This window comes from Prionailurus bengalensis, chromosome B4 (assembly GCF_016509475.1).
Source record: "Prionailurus bengalensis isolate Pbe53 chromosome B4, Fcat_Pben_1.1_paternal_pri, whole genome shotgun sequence".
NCBI classification, from domain to species: domain Eukaryota; kingdom Metazoa; phylum Chordata; class Mammalia; order Carnivora; family Felidae; genus Prionailurus; species Prionailurus bengalensis.
The window spans coordinates 60,228,399-60,244,342 of NC_057358.1; the positions used below are offsets into that span (position 1 = coordinate 60,228,399).

Sequence of the window (15,944 nt, forward strand, 5' to 3'; positions counted from 1 at the left end):
CATGTAATCTCCTCCCAGACTTTTTGCCAACCTCCCTGTACCAGCACAATCACGTGAAGTACCAGTCAGATTGGACTTCAGAGGTGGTTATGTAACCCAACTGACATGAGTTTGCTCCTTGGTGACTTACAGATAGAAACTACAGTGGGTGGACTTGTCATACAAAGTAACTATATTTGCAGCAAATAAAGAGATCGTGGGGGGATAACGTCCAAAGCTGTGATTCCCCAGGCAAGAGTGAATGAGTTCCTTTTATTTAGGGTTAGGATGAATATTTAGAAAAGGAACCCTTGTCATCGCATGTGAAGCGGGCATAAGGTCACACATGTGCCTCAAGAAAACATGCCTAGATATGCATTATAGGTTATGTTAGTGAGGCTTATGCTCCTCCTCGGGTGGAGAATTTAGCATTAGAGTGAGGTAGAGGTCACTGTCGGTCACCGCATGGTCCAACTGCGCAGGTGTAAGCCAGTGGTTAAGCTCAAACTGGTCTGGGCCTCCGAAGTTCTTCCCCCTGGCAGTCGTTATAGCTTGAGGGGTAGTTTTGGTTTCCATCAATGGATGCTGTGCCCTTTGGCTCCTTTGCCTGAGTGAGGAGATAGCTGGAAAGAACTTAAGGAAAATGTGGGACAAAGGTGGGTGGGCACATGCAGGTGGGCAGTAAAGGTCAGGTCTTAGGGTCTTGTTGCTGACAGGAGGATTAACTGCATCAAAACAAGGAACATTCTTAGAAGAGTTCTTGCTACTTGGGTAAGCACTGAGTAATGTTGTTTGTTGGCTGTCACTTTTCACTTAGTTAAAAGCCCTGAATGACTCCCATTTGTGCTTAGGATAATTTTTAACATGGCAAAAAGGTATTTTATCATGACTTCTAGCTGTCCTTCCCCCTTCATCTCCTGCTATTTCACTGAATATACTCACGCCATCTGTGTACTCACGTGTGTCGGTCTTTTTGGTGCCCTTCCACCTCTCCCTCCGCTGCCCTGTCCATCTGACTTGTGAACCCTTACTCCTCCCCACTCACCCCAAGTTGCAGTTCAAGTATCTCCTCCTCTGTTAAACCTCTGACTACTCTTAAACCCTTGCAGAGCCAACTTGTCCCTTCTTTGTATCCCTGTAAGATGACGAATAGGGCAGGGACTCTATTTTATCCTTCTTCGTATTCTCAGTAATCCGTGCAATGCTGGCATATAGTGTAAATTTGCAGTAAATTTTAGCTGGAAAGACTACAACTAGTAAAATTTAGTGCTGGGCCTGGAACCCTCACCTGAGTGAGTTTCTTGCTCTTCAGGTTAAACTGCCCAGAGAAAAGAAGCTGTGGCTGCTGTGTCTTTAGGGACCTGGTATATGCGGTATCCAATCTGTTGTAGCCTGGGGCCTTTTGGTCGCAACTAAATGAGTGTAGAAACAATTGTACATTATAAGGCAATACAGTGGCATTAAGGATACTCTTTCCTCTGATATGTAGTGTGTGGCAACTAAGGTGAAACCCCCAGTTAAATAGTATGTTTTGCCAGTCAGGTAAAGCAGTTCTGTTTTCCTACTTTAGAAGTTTGATGGTAAATGGTTGGAGACACCACATCTATTTATAGGTAGCCTGAGTGCCAGATTTGTTATCTCCTTTCCCCAGGCTTGATAAACGAAAGAATGTTGGACTTAACTATTGGTAGTGTCTCCATTAATGAATAGGGGAGTCTGGAGAAAACACATGAACAGGAAATTCAAGGGCACCTAGTGTTGTTTTTATCAGTCCAGGAATTGTAGACTTGCAAATTGTATCCTGTTCTTTTTCTGAGGAAAGAAAGAGCTTTAGTAATAGACAAAGAACAGTGTTAAATCCATTAGAGGAATAAATTTGCAATATAATAAGTGCCACTCATCTAGATCATTCTTTGTAATAATTTGGTCACTTCTGTTCTTGGTTTTGTTTAATTTGGAATTTTTAAGGCCTATTTTGTCTGGCTGGAAGGAAAGAATTTTTTCTTCTTTTTAAGGCTACTTTCTAAAAGATATTATTTAATTGAGATCAGGGGTGGGATATTTGCTTTTTCTGTAATTGTATCCCTCAAGTAGGATTTGTTTCTGAACGTTAACATAACACTAATGATTCTGTAGTTTTTAATCCAAAGGAAACTATTATATGTGAAAATATAATTTAAAATCCATTAGAGTTGAGTTGTTATCATCATTTACTGAATGCCTACTGTGTGCTCAATACTTTGCCAGTTGTTGAGTAGACACAGGTTTTGCTCTGCTTTGGTTTTTAAACAAAGTATACGTATTTGCAGGTATGTATGTATAACTAGAATGGAAAGTATTATTAATCATGATCAAATTATATAGTTGTGTGTGTGTGTGTGTGTGTGTGTGTGTGTGTGTATACACATACACATACATTCCATACATATGGAACTTGTTTTTCATTACTTGGTATCCACCTTTGGGTTTTGGAGTTAAATTCATTACATCTTTTTTTTTTTTTTAATTTTTTTAATGTTTATTTTTGAGTGAGAAATACAAAGTGCGAATGGGGGAGGGGCGGAGAGAGAGAGGGAGACACAGAATCTGAAGCAGGCTCCAGACAGCAGAGCTGTCAGCACAGAACCCGATGCGGGCTCAAACCCACGAACTGCGAGATCATGACCTGAGCCAAAGTCAGACGCTTAACCAACTGAGCCACCCAGGTGCCGTGCCATGTGACCTTTCTAAGCTTCAGTTCTTTACCTTGCAGGACTGTTGTAAGTAGGAAATGCAGTCATGCATAGAAAGTGCCACTCTCTTGAATCCTCTGGAGGAAAAGGGGAGAAATCAGTGAATAAAATATCACAAAATTCCTGATAGGCACGACCATTCAGTGTATGTGAGTTGCCTTTGTTTATCGTGCAAAGCTAATTTGATTTGCTGTAGGCTGTGAAGAGACATGAATGATTTTAAACAAGTGACACAATCAACTTCTTGTTCTAAAAATCTTTAGAGTAGTCCACAGAGGAACAAGTTTGTGAGGCTAAAATAATAATGTTGTATTTGGACATAATGACTTTAAGACTCTTGTAGTACCTTGAGATGTAAAACCAATAAGAGGGCAGTAGAACTAGGAATTTGTCATAGGTAAACTTACTATTAACCTGCACTTGACTTGATTGATGTTGAAGAACAAGAAAGGTCTTTTGGTCCATTCCATTATCCCTGGAGTCTACTGCCGTTCAAATCCATACACAGAGGTCTGTATCTTCATGTAATTAGGGAGAGGTGGGTGTTGTGGTGTAGGTTGGGGGAATACTTTCCAGCTAACAGTGCAATGTTGGATGCTCACTGTTGGCAGTCTGCATCTTCTCTAGGTCTGTTATGATCTCCATCCAGATCAGCAAAAACCTCCTTAATGCATGGAACCATCCTAGTCTTTTTTGATCCAGATGTAGACTGTAGTAGGCAAGTTTCTTATGGTCGGTGCCACCCACTGGTAGCAGCCATCACAGTTCAGTCTGTGACCCCTGTGAAGCAGTCATTTTGCTACATTCCTTATCTTATCTAATTGTCCAATTATCTTCTTCAAACCAGTACTATGTTTGGCTTGCCTGGTGGTTTTTCAGAGATGGCACTTGAGTGACTAAGTAGACCGCAAGGCCCAGTTAAGGCCACAGAACATCCCTGTTGTCACCTGGCTTGATTCATACATTTCTGTTTTCTGCCTGGTTCAAATGAGTATCATTTGAAAATGAAATGGACCTTATAGTCTGGAGACGTATACTGGACCTTGTTATAGAGCTATTTGAAATGACATAGAATTCAGAATGAAACAGGGCACCCTGAACTCCATCCAAAGGGGGCTTGTTTTGAAAAGTTGTTTTCCCATAAAACATATACATAAGAATTACTTCAGACTGATTTTGTGTGCATATTTGATCCACTGCTTCATGTTTCATAGAATTTATATTCTAGAAGTTGCTTCTTGCTATTTAGCTGAACTACATTAACTCTTAGGAGACTTAACATTGAGTGCAGGCATATGTATTAGCCAAATCTTGTGGATTTTTTTGCAGTGATCAATAAAACAACAACAAAATCCATCGAACCTTTCTTGTTCTGAATGCTTGTTGACTACAGCCTTTTGTATAAAATGTGTCCATGTTGTGTGTGGATTGGTGCTTCCTTACTCTTATTCATCCCTGGTTTTGCCAACACAAAATTAATTTCTATTGCTTTGGAATAGTGTATCTTCCTCTTTCTTTACTAGCACTGTCTTCTTTATAATGTGGAAAACTTGGATGTTTTAACTATTACGGTAAAGTTTTGCTTCGTAGGAATTAAACCATCTCCAGAGTTTACTATGAGGGATAGAAAGTGTTTTTCTACTGAACAATTTGTGTTTATATGTTGTTTCAGTGTCTGTTACTATGGCAATGACGGCAGGGACTGCAGCCTCCTTTCCTATGAGCAACCATACCCGGGAAAGAGTGACTGTGGCCAAGCTCACATTGGAGAATTTTTACAGCAATCTAATTTTACAGCATGAAGAGAGAGAGACCAGGTATAGTAAAGGCTAATCAGAATTTTCTGTTTGGTTTAAGAAGCTCTTAGGCTGCAAGTGGAGTGTGAACACATTGTCCATTAATAATATGAATATTGTGGGTCCAAATGCTGTTTTTAGGTTTCCTCTACTGACAGTGCCTCTAATTATCTTAACAGAATGGTTTCTTGTCCTCTGCACCCATATCCTTCTATCACATGTCAATGATATTTTAAATAAAACATTCCCAGCTGTGAAATTATAATATATCCTTATACTATAGGAATAATTAATTCTAATCCAAAAGCATGTATAGTGGGGATGAGGGTGGCAGAATAAAAACATTAATGACGTGTTATTCTGCCTTCAGAAAACTCTATTAAGGCAGGTAATGCACATAAATATTACATGACAGTGAGAAGCATCACTAAGAGAAGGTCAAAGAAGGCAGAGAGTAAAGCAACTGGGAGGGCTTCATAAACGGTGGTGGCATTTATCAGAGCTCTTAAGGAACAGTATTAATCATACATGCAGAAAAGGGAGAAGGAAGAGATAAAAGAGCAGGAGGAAGGATATTACAGACAGAAGAAATCACCTTCAGTGCTGGGTCAAGCAAGAGCCAGTTTAGCTCATGCTGGATTTCAGCATTTCCTGGGACCCTTGACTGCTTTGTTAATGTAGATATCCTCATGGGAGTAGAGAGCCTTGAAGATTTTTGAACAGAATCCGTGATCATGGGTGTTTCTCTAGAGGAGTACTTTAGTTGTGATGTACAGAATGGATTGTGGGTAGAGAGAGAAGGAACAGGAAAGGCTAATGATGTAGTCCCAGCGTGTGGAAAGGAGGCTTGAATTAGGATCATGACAACAACAGTAGAATAGAATTTAGAAGTGAGAAAGATTGACAGAAGTGGCGACTAGCCAGAGACGAAATGTCAGATAGGTCTAACTACATATCAGACAAGCTGAACAGAGAATTGAACTAGAAAATAAAACTTCAATAATTATTCAGAAGTCAAGTGGAGACACAGAGTAGGAGCATATGAAGGAGAGTTAAATATGGAGCAGAGTGAGGAAAGCTAACGTATCTTTAACCAAAGTTCCTAAAGGAGGAGAAGAAAGGGGTTGGAGCAGAGGCAGGTTAAACTAAGAGTTCACCATTGGCAGAACTTCCAGAAGATTCAATTTAGGCTGAAGGAAAGTGATCACAAACAGAGCTAAATATAAATGTGTGGATAAATCTCAACACAAATTGTATGAAAAAAAAAAACAAAACAATGATGATAAAGTCTTATACATTTTTTAAAGTAGATTAAAATATTTCCCAATGATAGGCTCTCAGTCAGGAGGGAAGTCAGTGGAATTAAAGTGTTGCTAGAGATCTGTGTATCTCCATGATAGAGATACGACATACAGAGGGGTAAAGATTGATTCATTTCAGACTAACAGAGTTTGTAACTTCCAAACTAATGAAATGAAAATAATGAAATGAGGAAAACAAAACCCCAGTTGAAAATAAGGCGAGGGAAAAAGCAAAGCTGAAACGCCAAAAAGTCGACACAAATAGAGATCACGCAATCAGTTAGAAATGAATGCAAACATGTGAGTAATTACATTAACTGTAAATACAATGAAAGTCTCTGGAAATGATCCAGTCGCCAAGGAGAGTAAATGAAGTGGAAGAGAACCAGGGAAAGAAAGACTACTTTTTTAGGAAGCAGACACTTAAGTTATGCATCAGAATTTTGAAGGCTTGTTGTCTTTTCTTGATGAAATCTTTGAGTAATTCAGTTTTGCCCTCTATTTCCAAACAAAGGAAAGTAAAAATAAAAGTATCTGCTGTAACTTAAAAAAAAAAAAAAAAAAAAAAAAAAAAAAAGGCAGTCGCAGCTTGGTGCCATGGAAATCATATTAAACAGTCAGCTTGTATTTATTAAAAGCTTGGACTTTAGGATTACATGTGATAAATTTTTAAGTCTTAACTAACTGGATAAATACATAAGCCAAATAGAATACCAATCAGAACAAAACATCAGAGCATTTAGGAAGAAAACTATTTTCTTTGAAAGGTGCACAGGAAGTCACAGGGTCTTCTCGTTTAGATATGGTGGAAACGTACAAAGGCTACTGCCTCTCTCTCCAGAGTCAGGGATAATTTCATGAAGAGTTGGTTTTGGCAAGGATTGAGGAAAGGGGACAGTAGAGATGTGACAGAAGAGTGAAGTTGCTTGTATATTGATAGGCCGTCCCAGATGAATGGTCCCTTACACTGTGGATTCTCTCTACAGAGGAGAAAGCTCAAAATCATTCAGCAAACAGCCTTGCAGCACCCAGAGGGGCATGGTAGCAGGCACAGAGCTTATTCCATTCTAAGGGTTGGGCTTAGAAGAACAGTGTGTAAATAAAAGATTAAAATCAGTGTGATAAGCACCAAGATGTCTATTACAAATGTTGACGAAGTAGGCAGAGAACATGTCATTACGTGTCGTTGCCATTGGGGTGCTGATCTATGAACAGGCTTTAGATATTTTTGTTACGAATTTTCCATAGAAATGGTGGGTTAGGAAAGCGCCTACCTTCAGACATATTATCGTAAAGGACAAATACTAAAAAATGTATTTGATGATTTCAATCCTCAACCCTTAGATACTCTCCCATGTAGTTAAATTCTGGAAAGTCAGTCCTATTCTAACATAGTCCAACACCAATTAGGAAGAGTACTCTCAGCTTCATATTCAGGAAAAACCAATATGATAGAAATAAAATGCTTAATATTCTGTTGGAAATGAGCTGCAAAATTTGTATCAGAGCCATCTCCCTAGTTCCTAGTGACTTAATTCATCCAGTCATCCCGCCTTCCTCCCCATCCCCACAGTGCTTAGTTTAACTTACTTCAGTGGTGTCATTTAAAAATAATGAGTACCTGAACTTGACTATACCTAGAAAAGCAAATGTTCTGGTGGTTAGTGGGTTTTTTTATGTACATATATGACTCCAGTTTTCAAAGAATTAGAATAAAATACACTCAATTGCATTGAACATTTTTCCTGATTAGGAAATCAAGCTTAGACTTGAAATGAAGGACTTAACACAAGCTCACTTAACACAAGCTCACTTAACACAATGAAGGACTTAACACAAGCTATTAGACTTGGGATTCAAACAGGGATATCCACCTTAAATATTTATACTTTTAGTCACTATAGTTACCTTTATATACTTCCAATATAAATATTGATAAATATTAATGATTTTGGTGGTTTGAATATTAGATAACAGATTTTCCTTATTAGAACATTAGTCATCTTTGCTAATCATTGATTTAAGCAGCATTAAGAAGGAAAATTTTCATTTGGCCAGTATGAGAAAGTGATTTGAAATCTGGGTTGGGTTTAATCTTGAGAAAGAAAACTATTCTTAGTGATTATTTTGATTCATCTTTAAAGACTTTTTTTTTTTTTTTTAGCATAGCAAACTGAAGGGGTAAACTCAAATAAATAAGTGAACATTTCTTAAATGGGAATAGTTAGGAATGTATTTAAAATTTAAATTATTTTTTCTTTGAAAAGGCAGAAGAAATTAGAAGTGGCCATGGAAGAAGAAGGATTAGCAGATGAAGAGGTAATGTTAGCTGTAATTACTGTGACTGTAGGTAACAGTACTCTATACTTGAAAGTTGCTAAGAGCGGATCTTAAATGTTCACACTAAAAAAAAAATTACTTATGTGAGGCAGTGGATATGTTAACAAGCCTTTTTGTGGTAATCATTTTACAATATATATGTGCATCAAACCATCGCGCTCTAAGCTTGTGTTATGTCAATTATATCTCAAGAAAGTTGGGGAGGGAAAGACTAATTACTGTATAATGGCAACCCCATGTCTTTGTCCTCTATTGATATCAGATGATTTTATAACTTAGGTAACATGGATTTCATCATTTGAATATGGTCTTCTTTGTTGCTATAATGGAGATCTTTAAAGAGGCAGCTTTTTTTAATTCCAAGAATATAGATTTAGTGAACAGTATCTATAGTATCCTGAGAGCATGGAACAAGAAGAGAGGGCTCTAAGAAGAATCCGTGAATTGCCAAATCTTCTCACATTTTTTCCTGAATATACCTTAAAACCCTCTAGTTCTCTAGTCCAGTGCCTCTACCCTACTTTATTTTTTTTTAAGTTTATTTATTTATTTTGAGAGAGAGACAGAGACAGAGAGAGCACGTGAATGGGGGAAGGGCAGAGAGAGAGATGGGGACAGGGGATCCAAAGCAGGCTCTGCGCTGACAGCAGAGAGCCTGATACCGAGTTTGAGCTTGAACTCATGAGTCATGAGATCATGACCGGGGCAAAGTTGGACACTAAACCGACTGAGCCATCCAGGCGCCTGCCTCTACCCTACTTCAGACTACTGTGTAGTTCACTTAAAGAACAACTGCCCCCAGCTGGTGTCTTCCCACTTCCAGGTTTTCTGCATACACTATCCAGAGTTTCCTGTCTGAAAACAGGTTTGAGAGGCAGGCACCTGGGTAGCTCAGTCGTTAAGGGGCTGACTCTTGATATTGGCTCAGGTCATTATCTCCTGGTTACTGGGATCCAGCCCTGCGTCAGGCTTCAGGCTGACAGTGCAGAGCCTGCTTGGGATCCTCTCCCTCCCTCTCTGTTCCTCCCCTTCTCATGCACACATGCACTCTCTCTCTTTAAATAAATAAACTTAAAAGAAAAATAAAAACAAGTTTGATCACATCACTCTTTTGCTTAACACCCTTCATGGGCTCCCAAGTACTCTCAGATAAGGGTAGACCCTTGAACATTAATGTGCAAGACCCCTCACAGTTTGGCCTCTGCTTTGTCTCTTTCACCTCGTCTCTTGTCACCCACCTCCATGCTGACCACCAATATTGAGTTACTTTGACTTCCACATTCTTGCCTGTGGACCTTTCATCTGTTTTTTCTGCCACTTAGAAGTTCCTTACTCCTGCCCAACTCCTCTTATTCTTTAAGAAGCTCTGGGTCTCGCTTTGGGCCTCAGTTCCACTGGGAAATCTTCCCTAATATCTTGGAGTACTCTTCCCACATTCTGCATTAACAGAATGTTAATGTGTCCATGTGTCTGTGTCCATGGGGCAGCCTAAAATATCTCCCCATAGTAGAAACTCCATAATGTCTTACTCAGCTACATACCTCCAGAGCTGGCAGGGGCTATAAGAAATAGTTCGTGAATAAATGAACAATGACCTTTCCCTCGAGGAGTTTACTGACTGGAAGGAGAGATCATGTATGTGTGTATATAAATATATGTATACATGATAGATTCTGGCAAACTTTAAAAAATACAGGGATTTCCCCCCACCTAATTCAGGGGATCAGAAAAGGTTTGGGAAGAGGTAACAGTTGATTTGAATGTTAAAAAAAATAGGTAGATTTACGCAAGAATTAATAAATACATATAAAATAATGCAGAACAATGAACTATGAAAGATGCAGTAGAGGAAAGAGCACAGTAAACTGACACCATGTAGTGGAAAGGCTAGCCTTGGGATAGCTTACTGAGCAATGTACGCTTATTTTCTAGGCAGTAGGGGGGTACAACCTAGATTAATTTGCTCAACAGTTTCAATGATCAGAAAGGAAATTCTATGTTCAAAGAGCAGTCTAACAAATGATGACTTGAAAGCAGTTATTTAATCTTCCCTGTACCTTTCCTAGGACTTTACCTGTATTTTTCTGTTGGAAATGTTTAAGTGAAATAAAATATATTTAATGATTTGTACTACAGGTGGTTACTTTGTTAATCAGTTGACTCAACCTAGAAAATCTAAATTATTTATGTAAAATTACTATAATATTTTAAAAACTCATTTAATTTATATCCTTTACACTTTAAGTGAGAAAGGTAATGGTTTCGATCTGTATTATAACCTATAGAGAAAAAATAAGGCCAAGCACATCTGTCCGCACATTTATTAGTATTAATAACTTTCTTATCCTTAATAATCATATAATTATAATTGTATTAATGTACATTGTACATCATTATATCGATACAGAAATCTCAAGCATAAGGTCCTAATTCAGAATTTAGAGGGAGAAATTATAAAAACAGATGCCCAGGGGCCAAGCAGATAACACAAATGAAGGAAGCTGGGCGGCTTGGTTTCGCGACATCTTAGGTTATATGTTCTTTTGACCCAACACACTTTATCTGCATATTCAACTCCTAAGAATATTCTTTCACTTCCACAAAGAAATAGATTCTTTGTTTTTCTCTTTCTAAAATATTTGGTCCTCCGCGTTTATATTTTGATAGAGACATACCACCTTTCACTTTACTAAAGGAGAACAGGAGCACCAGTCCAATTCTGCATGTCCCCTGATGACTGGCAGCAGTGGTGGATGCTGACAAGTTAGAGCCTGATGTCTATCAAAGGGGGAGTGACTGCCACTTTGGCCGAGTGTGGCCAAGTTCCTGTTTTTCAGGAGAAACTGGAAATCTGGACTTTTATGTGAAATCACCTGCTTTTTAAAATATCGGCAAATAATTCAAGTGTCCTAAAAACAACTTGCAGGCCAAATCAAATATTTTCGAGGTTGAATACAGTTTGTAACTCTCAGTTTGCAACTGCTGGTCTGCACCAGGAAGTGCTGAATACATTTAGAAATATTTTTGGGGTGCCTGGGTGGCTCAGTTAGTTAAGTGTCTAAGTGTCTGACTTCAGCTCAGGTCATGATCTCATGGTTTGTGGGTTCAAGCCTCATGTTGGGCTGTGTGCTGACAGCTCAGAACCTGGAGCCTGTTTGGATTCTGTGTCTCCTCCTCTTTCTCTATCCCTCCCCCACTCCCACTCTGTCTCTCTCTCTCTCTCTCTCTCTCTCAAAAATAAATAAACATTAAAAAAAATAAAAACTATTTTCCTAAAGTCTTCTAAAGAACTTGTAGAAAGTGTGATATGATTTATACCTACAAATAGTGCCCTTTAATAACTATAAAATTTCTAACATTTTTCTGTGAAGATATTTTAATTCCACAAATGCTTATCATTAGGCCCATGCTAGGTCCTAGATTATGTCAAATTGTATAAAATAGACATCCTCTCTTATCCTTAATATAAAATATGTTGGAGCTATCATTATGTGGGGTGGATTTTTTAAAAATAAAATTGTTTTCTAAAAATCTAGTTTTAGGGGCACCTGGGTGGCTCAATCAGTTGAGTGTCTGACTTCAGCTCAGATCGTGATCTCGCAGTTTGTGGGTTTAAGACCAACATCGGGCTCTGTGCTGACAGCTTAGAGCCTAGAGCCTGCTTCAAGTTCTGTGTCTCCCTCTCTCGCTGCCCCTCCCCTGCTCAGTCTCTGTCTCTCTCTTTCTCAAAAATAAAACATTAAAAAAAACTAGTTTTAAAATGAAAAGTAATATTTATCCCTAATTCATTTGTAATAGAAAATCTTGGTGAAGTAATTTATGAAAGTTATTTGTAAAAAATAAACCATATAATGTGATCATGTAGAATGTCTCTGCAGAATTGAAGTTGCCAACTGAACTCTTTCCTATCTCGGAACTTCTGTGTACCCTGTCTTATATAAAAACTGAACATCCCACAGATCAAGAGTTTGAGGAATTGAGGAGCACCCCCCCTTTTTTTTAAAGTTTATTTATTTATTTTGAGAAAAAGTGTGCAAGCTTGGGGAGGGGCAGAAAGAAAGGGAGAGAGAACCCCAAGCACAGAGCCGGATGTGGGGCTTGATTTCAGGAACCTGAGATCATGACATGAGCCAAGATAAAGGGTCAGATGCTTAACCAGCTAAGCTACCCAGGCACCCCAGGGAACACTCATTTAAAAAGGAATGGAGAAAGGAAGAAAACGATGTATGTCTAATTTCATCTTACTTAAGAATTACCATCAGACACGCAATATTATTCACTCTCATGGAAAACCAAAACAGACAAATTTAAGCTGCTTTTAAAGGGAGCCATGAAATGTTAAATGTGTTTCCAGATTTTGTTGTCCTGTTTGGTGAGAAAGGATATGATTACCACAAAAATGTTACTTGTTTTTCAAGGCTGTTTAATCTACACAAGTCATGAACAGATATATCAATGTGCTTTTTCATCAATATATATATTTTTTAGCTTATTAAGTTTTTTATTTCAATTCCCAGTATAGTTAGCATACAGTGTTGTATTAGTTTCAGGTGTACAATATAGCGATTGAACGATTCTATACATTACTCTGCTCATCATATCACCAATATATTTTTTTAACACTAGCTTGCTTCAGCTCTCTCCAGACTGCAACACTGATTTTAAGACTAACAGATCATGAAATAGGTTTTTCATTTTTCTGTTTTTAAAAGTAACCTCACAATGGTATGTCCCATTTTTGTAAAATTGTATGCTCTATATACTTGTAATTTTCCCTTTTTGCCATTAAACAGCTGTGCCCCAAACTATATAAACATTGTTTGCTTGCTGCATTACACGACCTATCAAATATTAGTGAAAATTCTTTTCTTTTCTTTTTTTTTTTCAACGTTTATTTATTTTTGGGACAGAGAGAGACAGAGCATGAACGGGGGAGGGGCAGAGAGAGAGGGAGACACAGAATCGGAAACAGGCTCCAGGCTCTGAGCCATCAGCCCAGAGCCTGATGCGGGGCTCGAACTCAGGGACCGCGAGATCGTGACCTGGCTGAAGTCAGACGCTTAACCGACTGCGCCACCCAGGCGCCCCCGTGAAAATTATTTTCTTTAGTGGCCTCTCTTCTGTTGATTTTGAGCACAGTTTATTGAAGTATGTAATGAGGTCATCTTTTTCATTTAGATTAGACAAGTTTCTGAAACTACACCCAACTCTACTACATTTTATAGTCCATAAAGTCAACAGTCCAGAATGTCTTCTGCAATTCTTACATTTATTCATTTATATACTTAAAACAACCCCCCCAACCCTCCTTGCTGCTTTGAAAGACATGATACTATAGTGCCACCATGTGGCCTTTTTAAATTATAGTCTTTTTTTTTTTTTTTTTTTCTGGAGGGACACAGGAGGCGGGGGCGGGGGGGGGGGTTGGTAAATTATAGTCTTACAACAAGCTACATTTGGGGGTTCCTAGGTGGTTCAGTTGGTTAAGCATCTGACTCCAGCTCAGGTCATGATCTCACAGTTTGTGACTTTGAGCCCCGCATCAGGCTCTGTGCTGATAGCTCAGAGCCTGGAGCCTGCTTCAGATTCTGTGTCTCCCTCTCTCTTTGCCCCTCCCCACTCACACTCTCTGTCTCTCTGAAAAACAAACATTTAGGGGCGCCTGGGTGGCGCAGTCGGCTAAGCGTCCAACTTCAGCCAGGTCACGATCTCGCGGTCCGTGAGTTCGAGCCCCGCGTCGGGCTCTGGGCTAATGGCTCAGAGCCTGGAGCCTGTTTCGGATTCTGCGTCTCCCTCTCTCTCTGCCCCTCCCCCGTTCATGCTCTGTCTCTCTCTGTCCCAAAAATAAATAAACATTGAAAAAAAAATTTTTTTTTAAAAATAAAAAAAAAAAAAAAAGAAAAACAAATATTTAAAAAAAAAAAACAAGCTACATTTTTGGGCTTTTTTGTCTTATTAGTATTTCGATTATTTTTTAAAAATCACTGAAGGAGCATTTTTGAACAAAAATCTTCACTGTTTCCACCATTGATATGAAGACATCATTTCCGGATTTCATCTTCTTAGATTAACTTTGTTCAAAGTATCAGAATTCCATTGCACTGGGGATACACATTTACAGATTCCCAGTTAATTGATAGCTTGCCATACCTTTTTGAAAGCAGATATACACAGGAGTAGTAAGAGACTACTCAATGGTTATACCTTGTACTGTGTTTAAAAGCAGTGTTTCTGAGCTGTTATGGTCATTTGACTTGCCTTTTCTTCAGAATGGAATTCCTGAAAGCCTGGTAGAGTTCATTTGAAGATGAACAGGTGCTTAATTTTTTTGATTTTGTTTATTTCCCACTGTATGTTGCCTCAACTAGGAACTAACAGAATGTCAACAGAGTTTTGTTTGGTAAGGGGAAAAATGAAGTTTAGAACAATGAGATAAATGCCTATTCCAAATGTCACCTTCAGGTATTTCATAATGTTTCTTATTAATGGCAGTTATTTTTTGGTGACTTTTAGAGAGTGAATTATGAAATTACTGACTTGAATATTTTAACGAATTCTTCATGTAATCATTATGTTTTTTGGCAGTTTCATATTTTTAGGAAGTTGTGTGCCAAATCTCAAGGAGTTTATTAAAATTTATCTAAGAAAAAATTCTGTCAAAAGCAAATCTGTATGGAAACCTGCTGTTTATTATTTTGGTGTCCTAAGTCTCCGTAGTTGTCACAGAACAGCCTTGGAAATTAGGGAAGTGAAGCAAAGTAGATTGCCTGACTGTAAAATTCATTATCAGAATACTATTAGCATTTCCTAAAGTTTAATTTTTATTTATAAATTAAGTTAGCATGTAGATTAAATATGTGATGAGCTCATTAAGGTGAAATAGTTAATGGAATCCACCTGAAGAATAAGATTTATCAATTGTTAAGAATGAAAAAGTTTAAGATTGCTTTATTCTTTCCATGCTTAACAAATACTCGACTTTGGTAAATTTAAGATAATATTTAAGATACTTTACTCCCATTTTTATATATCTCATCTTTTAATAATATTTAAGATACTTCCATTTTGATGTATCTCATTTTTTAACACTATAGCCTTCATTGAAAACAAAATCATCTTTTTAAATTCTTTTTTTAATAGAAAAAGTTACGCCGATCACAGCATGCCCGAAAGGAAACAGAGTTCTTACGGCTCAAGAGGACCAGACTTGGCTTGGATGACTTTGAGTCTCTGAAAGTTATAGGAAGAGGAGCATTTGGAGAGGTTACTTCTTTCTTTCTTTTTTTTTTTTTTTAATGTTTGTTTATTTTTGAGAGAGAGACAGAGTGCAAGCAGGGGAGGGGCAGAGAGAAAGGGAGACACAGAATCCAAAGCAGGCTCCAGGCTCTGAGCTGTCAGCACAGAGCCCAACACAAGATCATGACCTGAGCTGAAGTCGGATACTTAACTGACTAAGCCACTGAGGTGCCCCGAGATTACTTCTTTTCTAAAGGCACTGCTATTGAAAGTATCTATCTTCATTCAGATAGTTTAAAATATATATTAAAATAGTTTAATATAGCAAAATAGTTTAATTTTAATGAAATTCCTAAAATATAAGCAGTGGCAAATTGCCACTGATCTCTTTAAAGAAACTTACCTTTTGCTCCTAAATCAATAGTAATGACCGTTTAACATTGATAGTATGATCAATTTTTACATTCTAGGTGCGGCTGGTTCAGAAGAAAGATACAGGCCATATCTATGCAATGAAGATATTGAGAAAAGCTGATATGCTTGAAAAAGAGCAGGTATGA

General features: G+C 38.1%; 1 protein-coding gene across 2 annotated transcripts in view; it reads left to right on the plus strand.

Moving 5' to 3' along the window:
* The window catches only part of STK38L (serine/threonine kinase 38 like), an 84,751-nt gene that overhangs the window by 47,595 nt on the left and 21,212 nt on the right, over nt 1-15,944 (plus strand). For both annotated transcript variants that reach the window (XM_043561561.1, XM_043561560.1), the window contains exons 2-5: nt 4,384-4,528; nt 8,076-8,127; nt 15,289-15,411; nt 15,855-15,938. In XM_043561561.1, coding sequence (XP_043417496.1) covers nt 4,395-4,528; nt 8,076-8,127; nt 15,289-15,411; nt 15,855-15,938 — 393 coding nt within the window. In that variant the 5' untranslated portion in view covers nt 4,384-4,394. The remainder of the gene's footprint in view (nt 1-4,383; nt 4,529-8,075; nt 8,128-15,288; nt 15,412-15,854; nt 15,939-15,944) is intronic.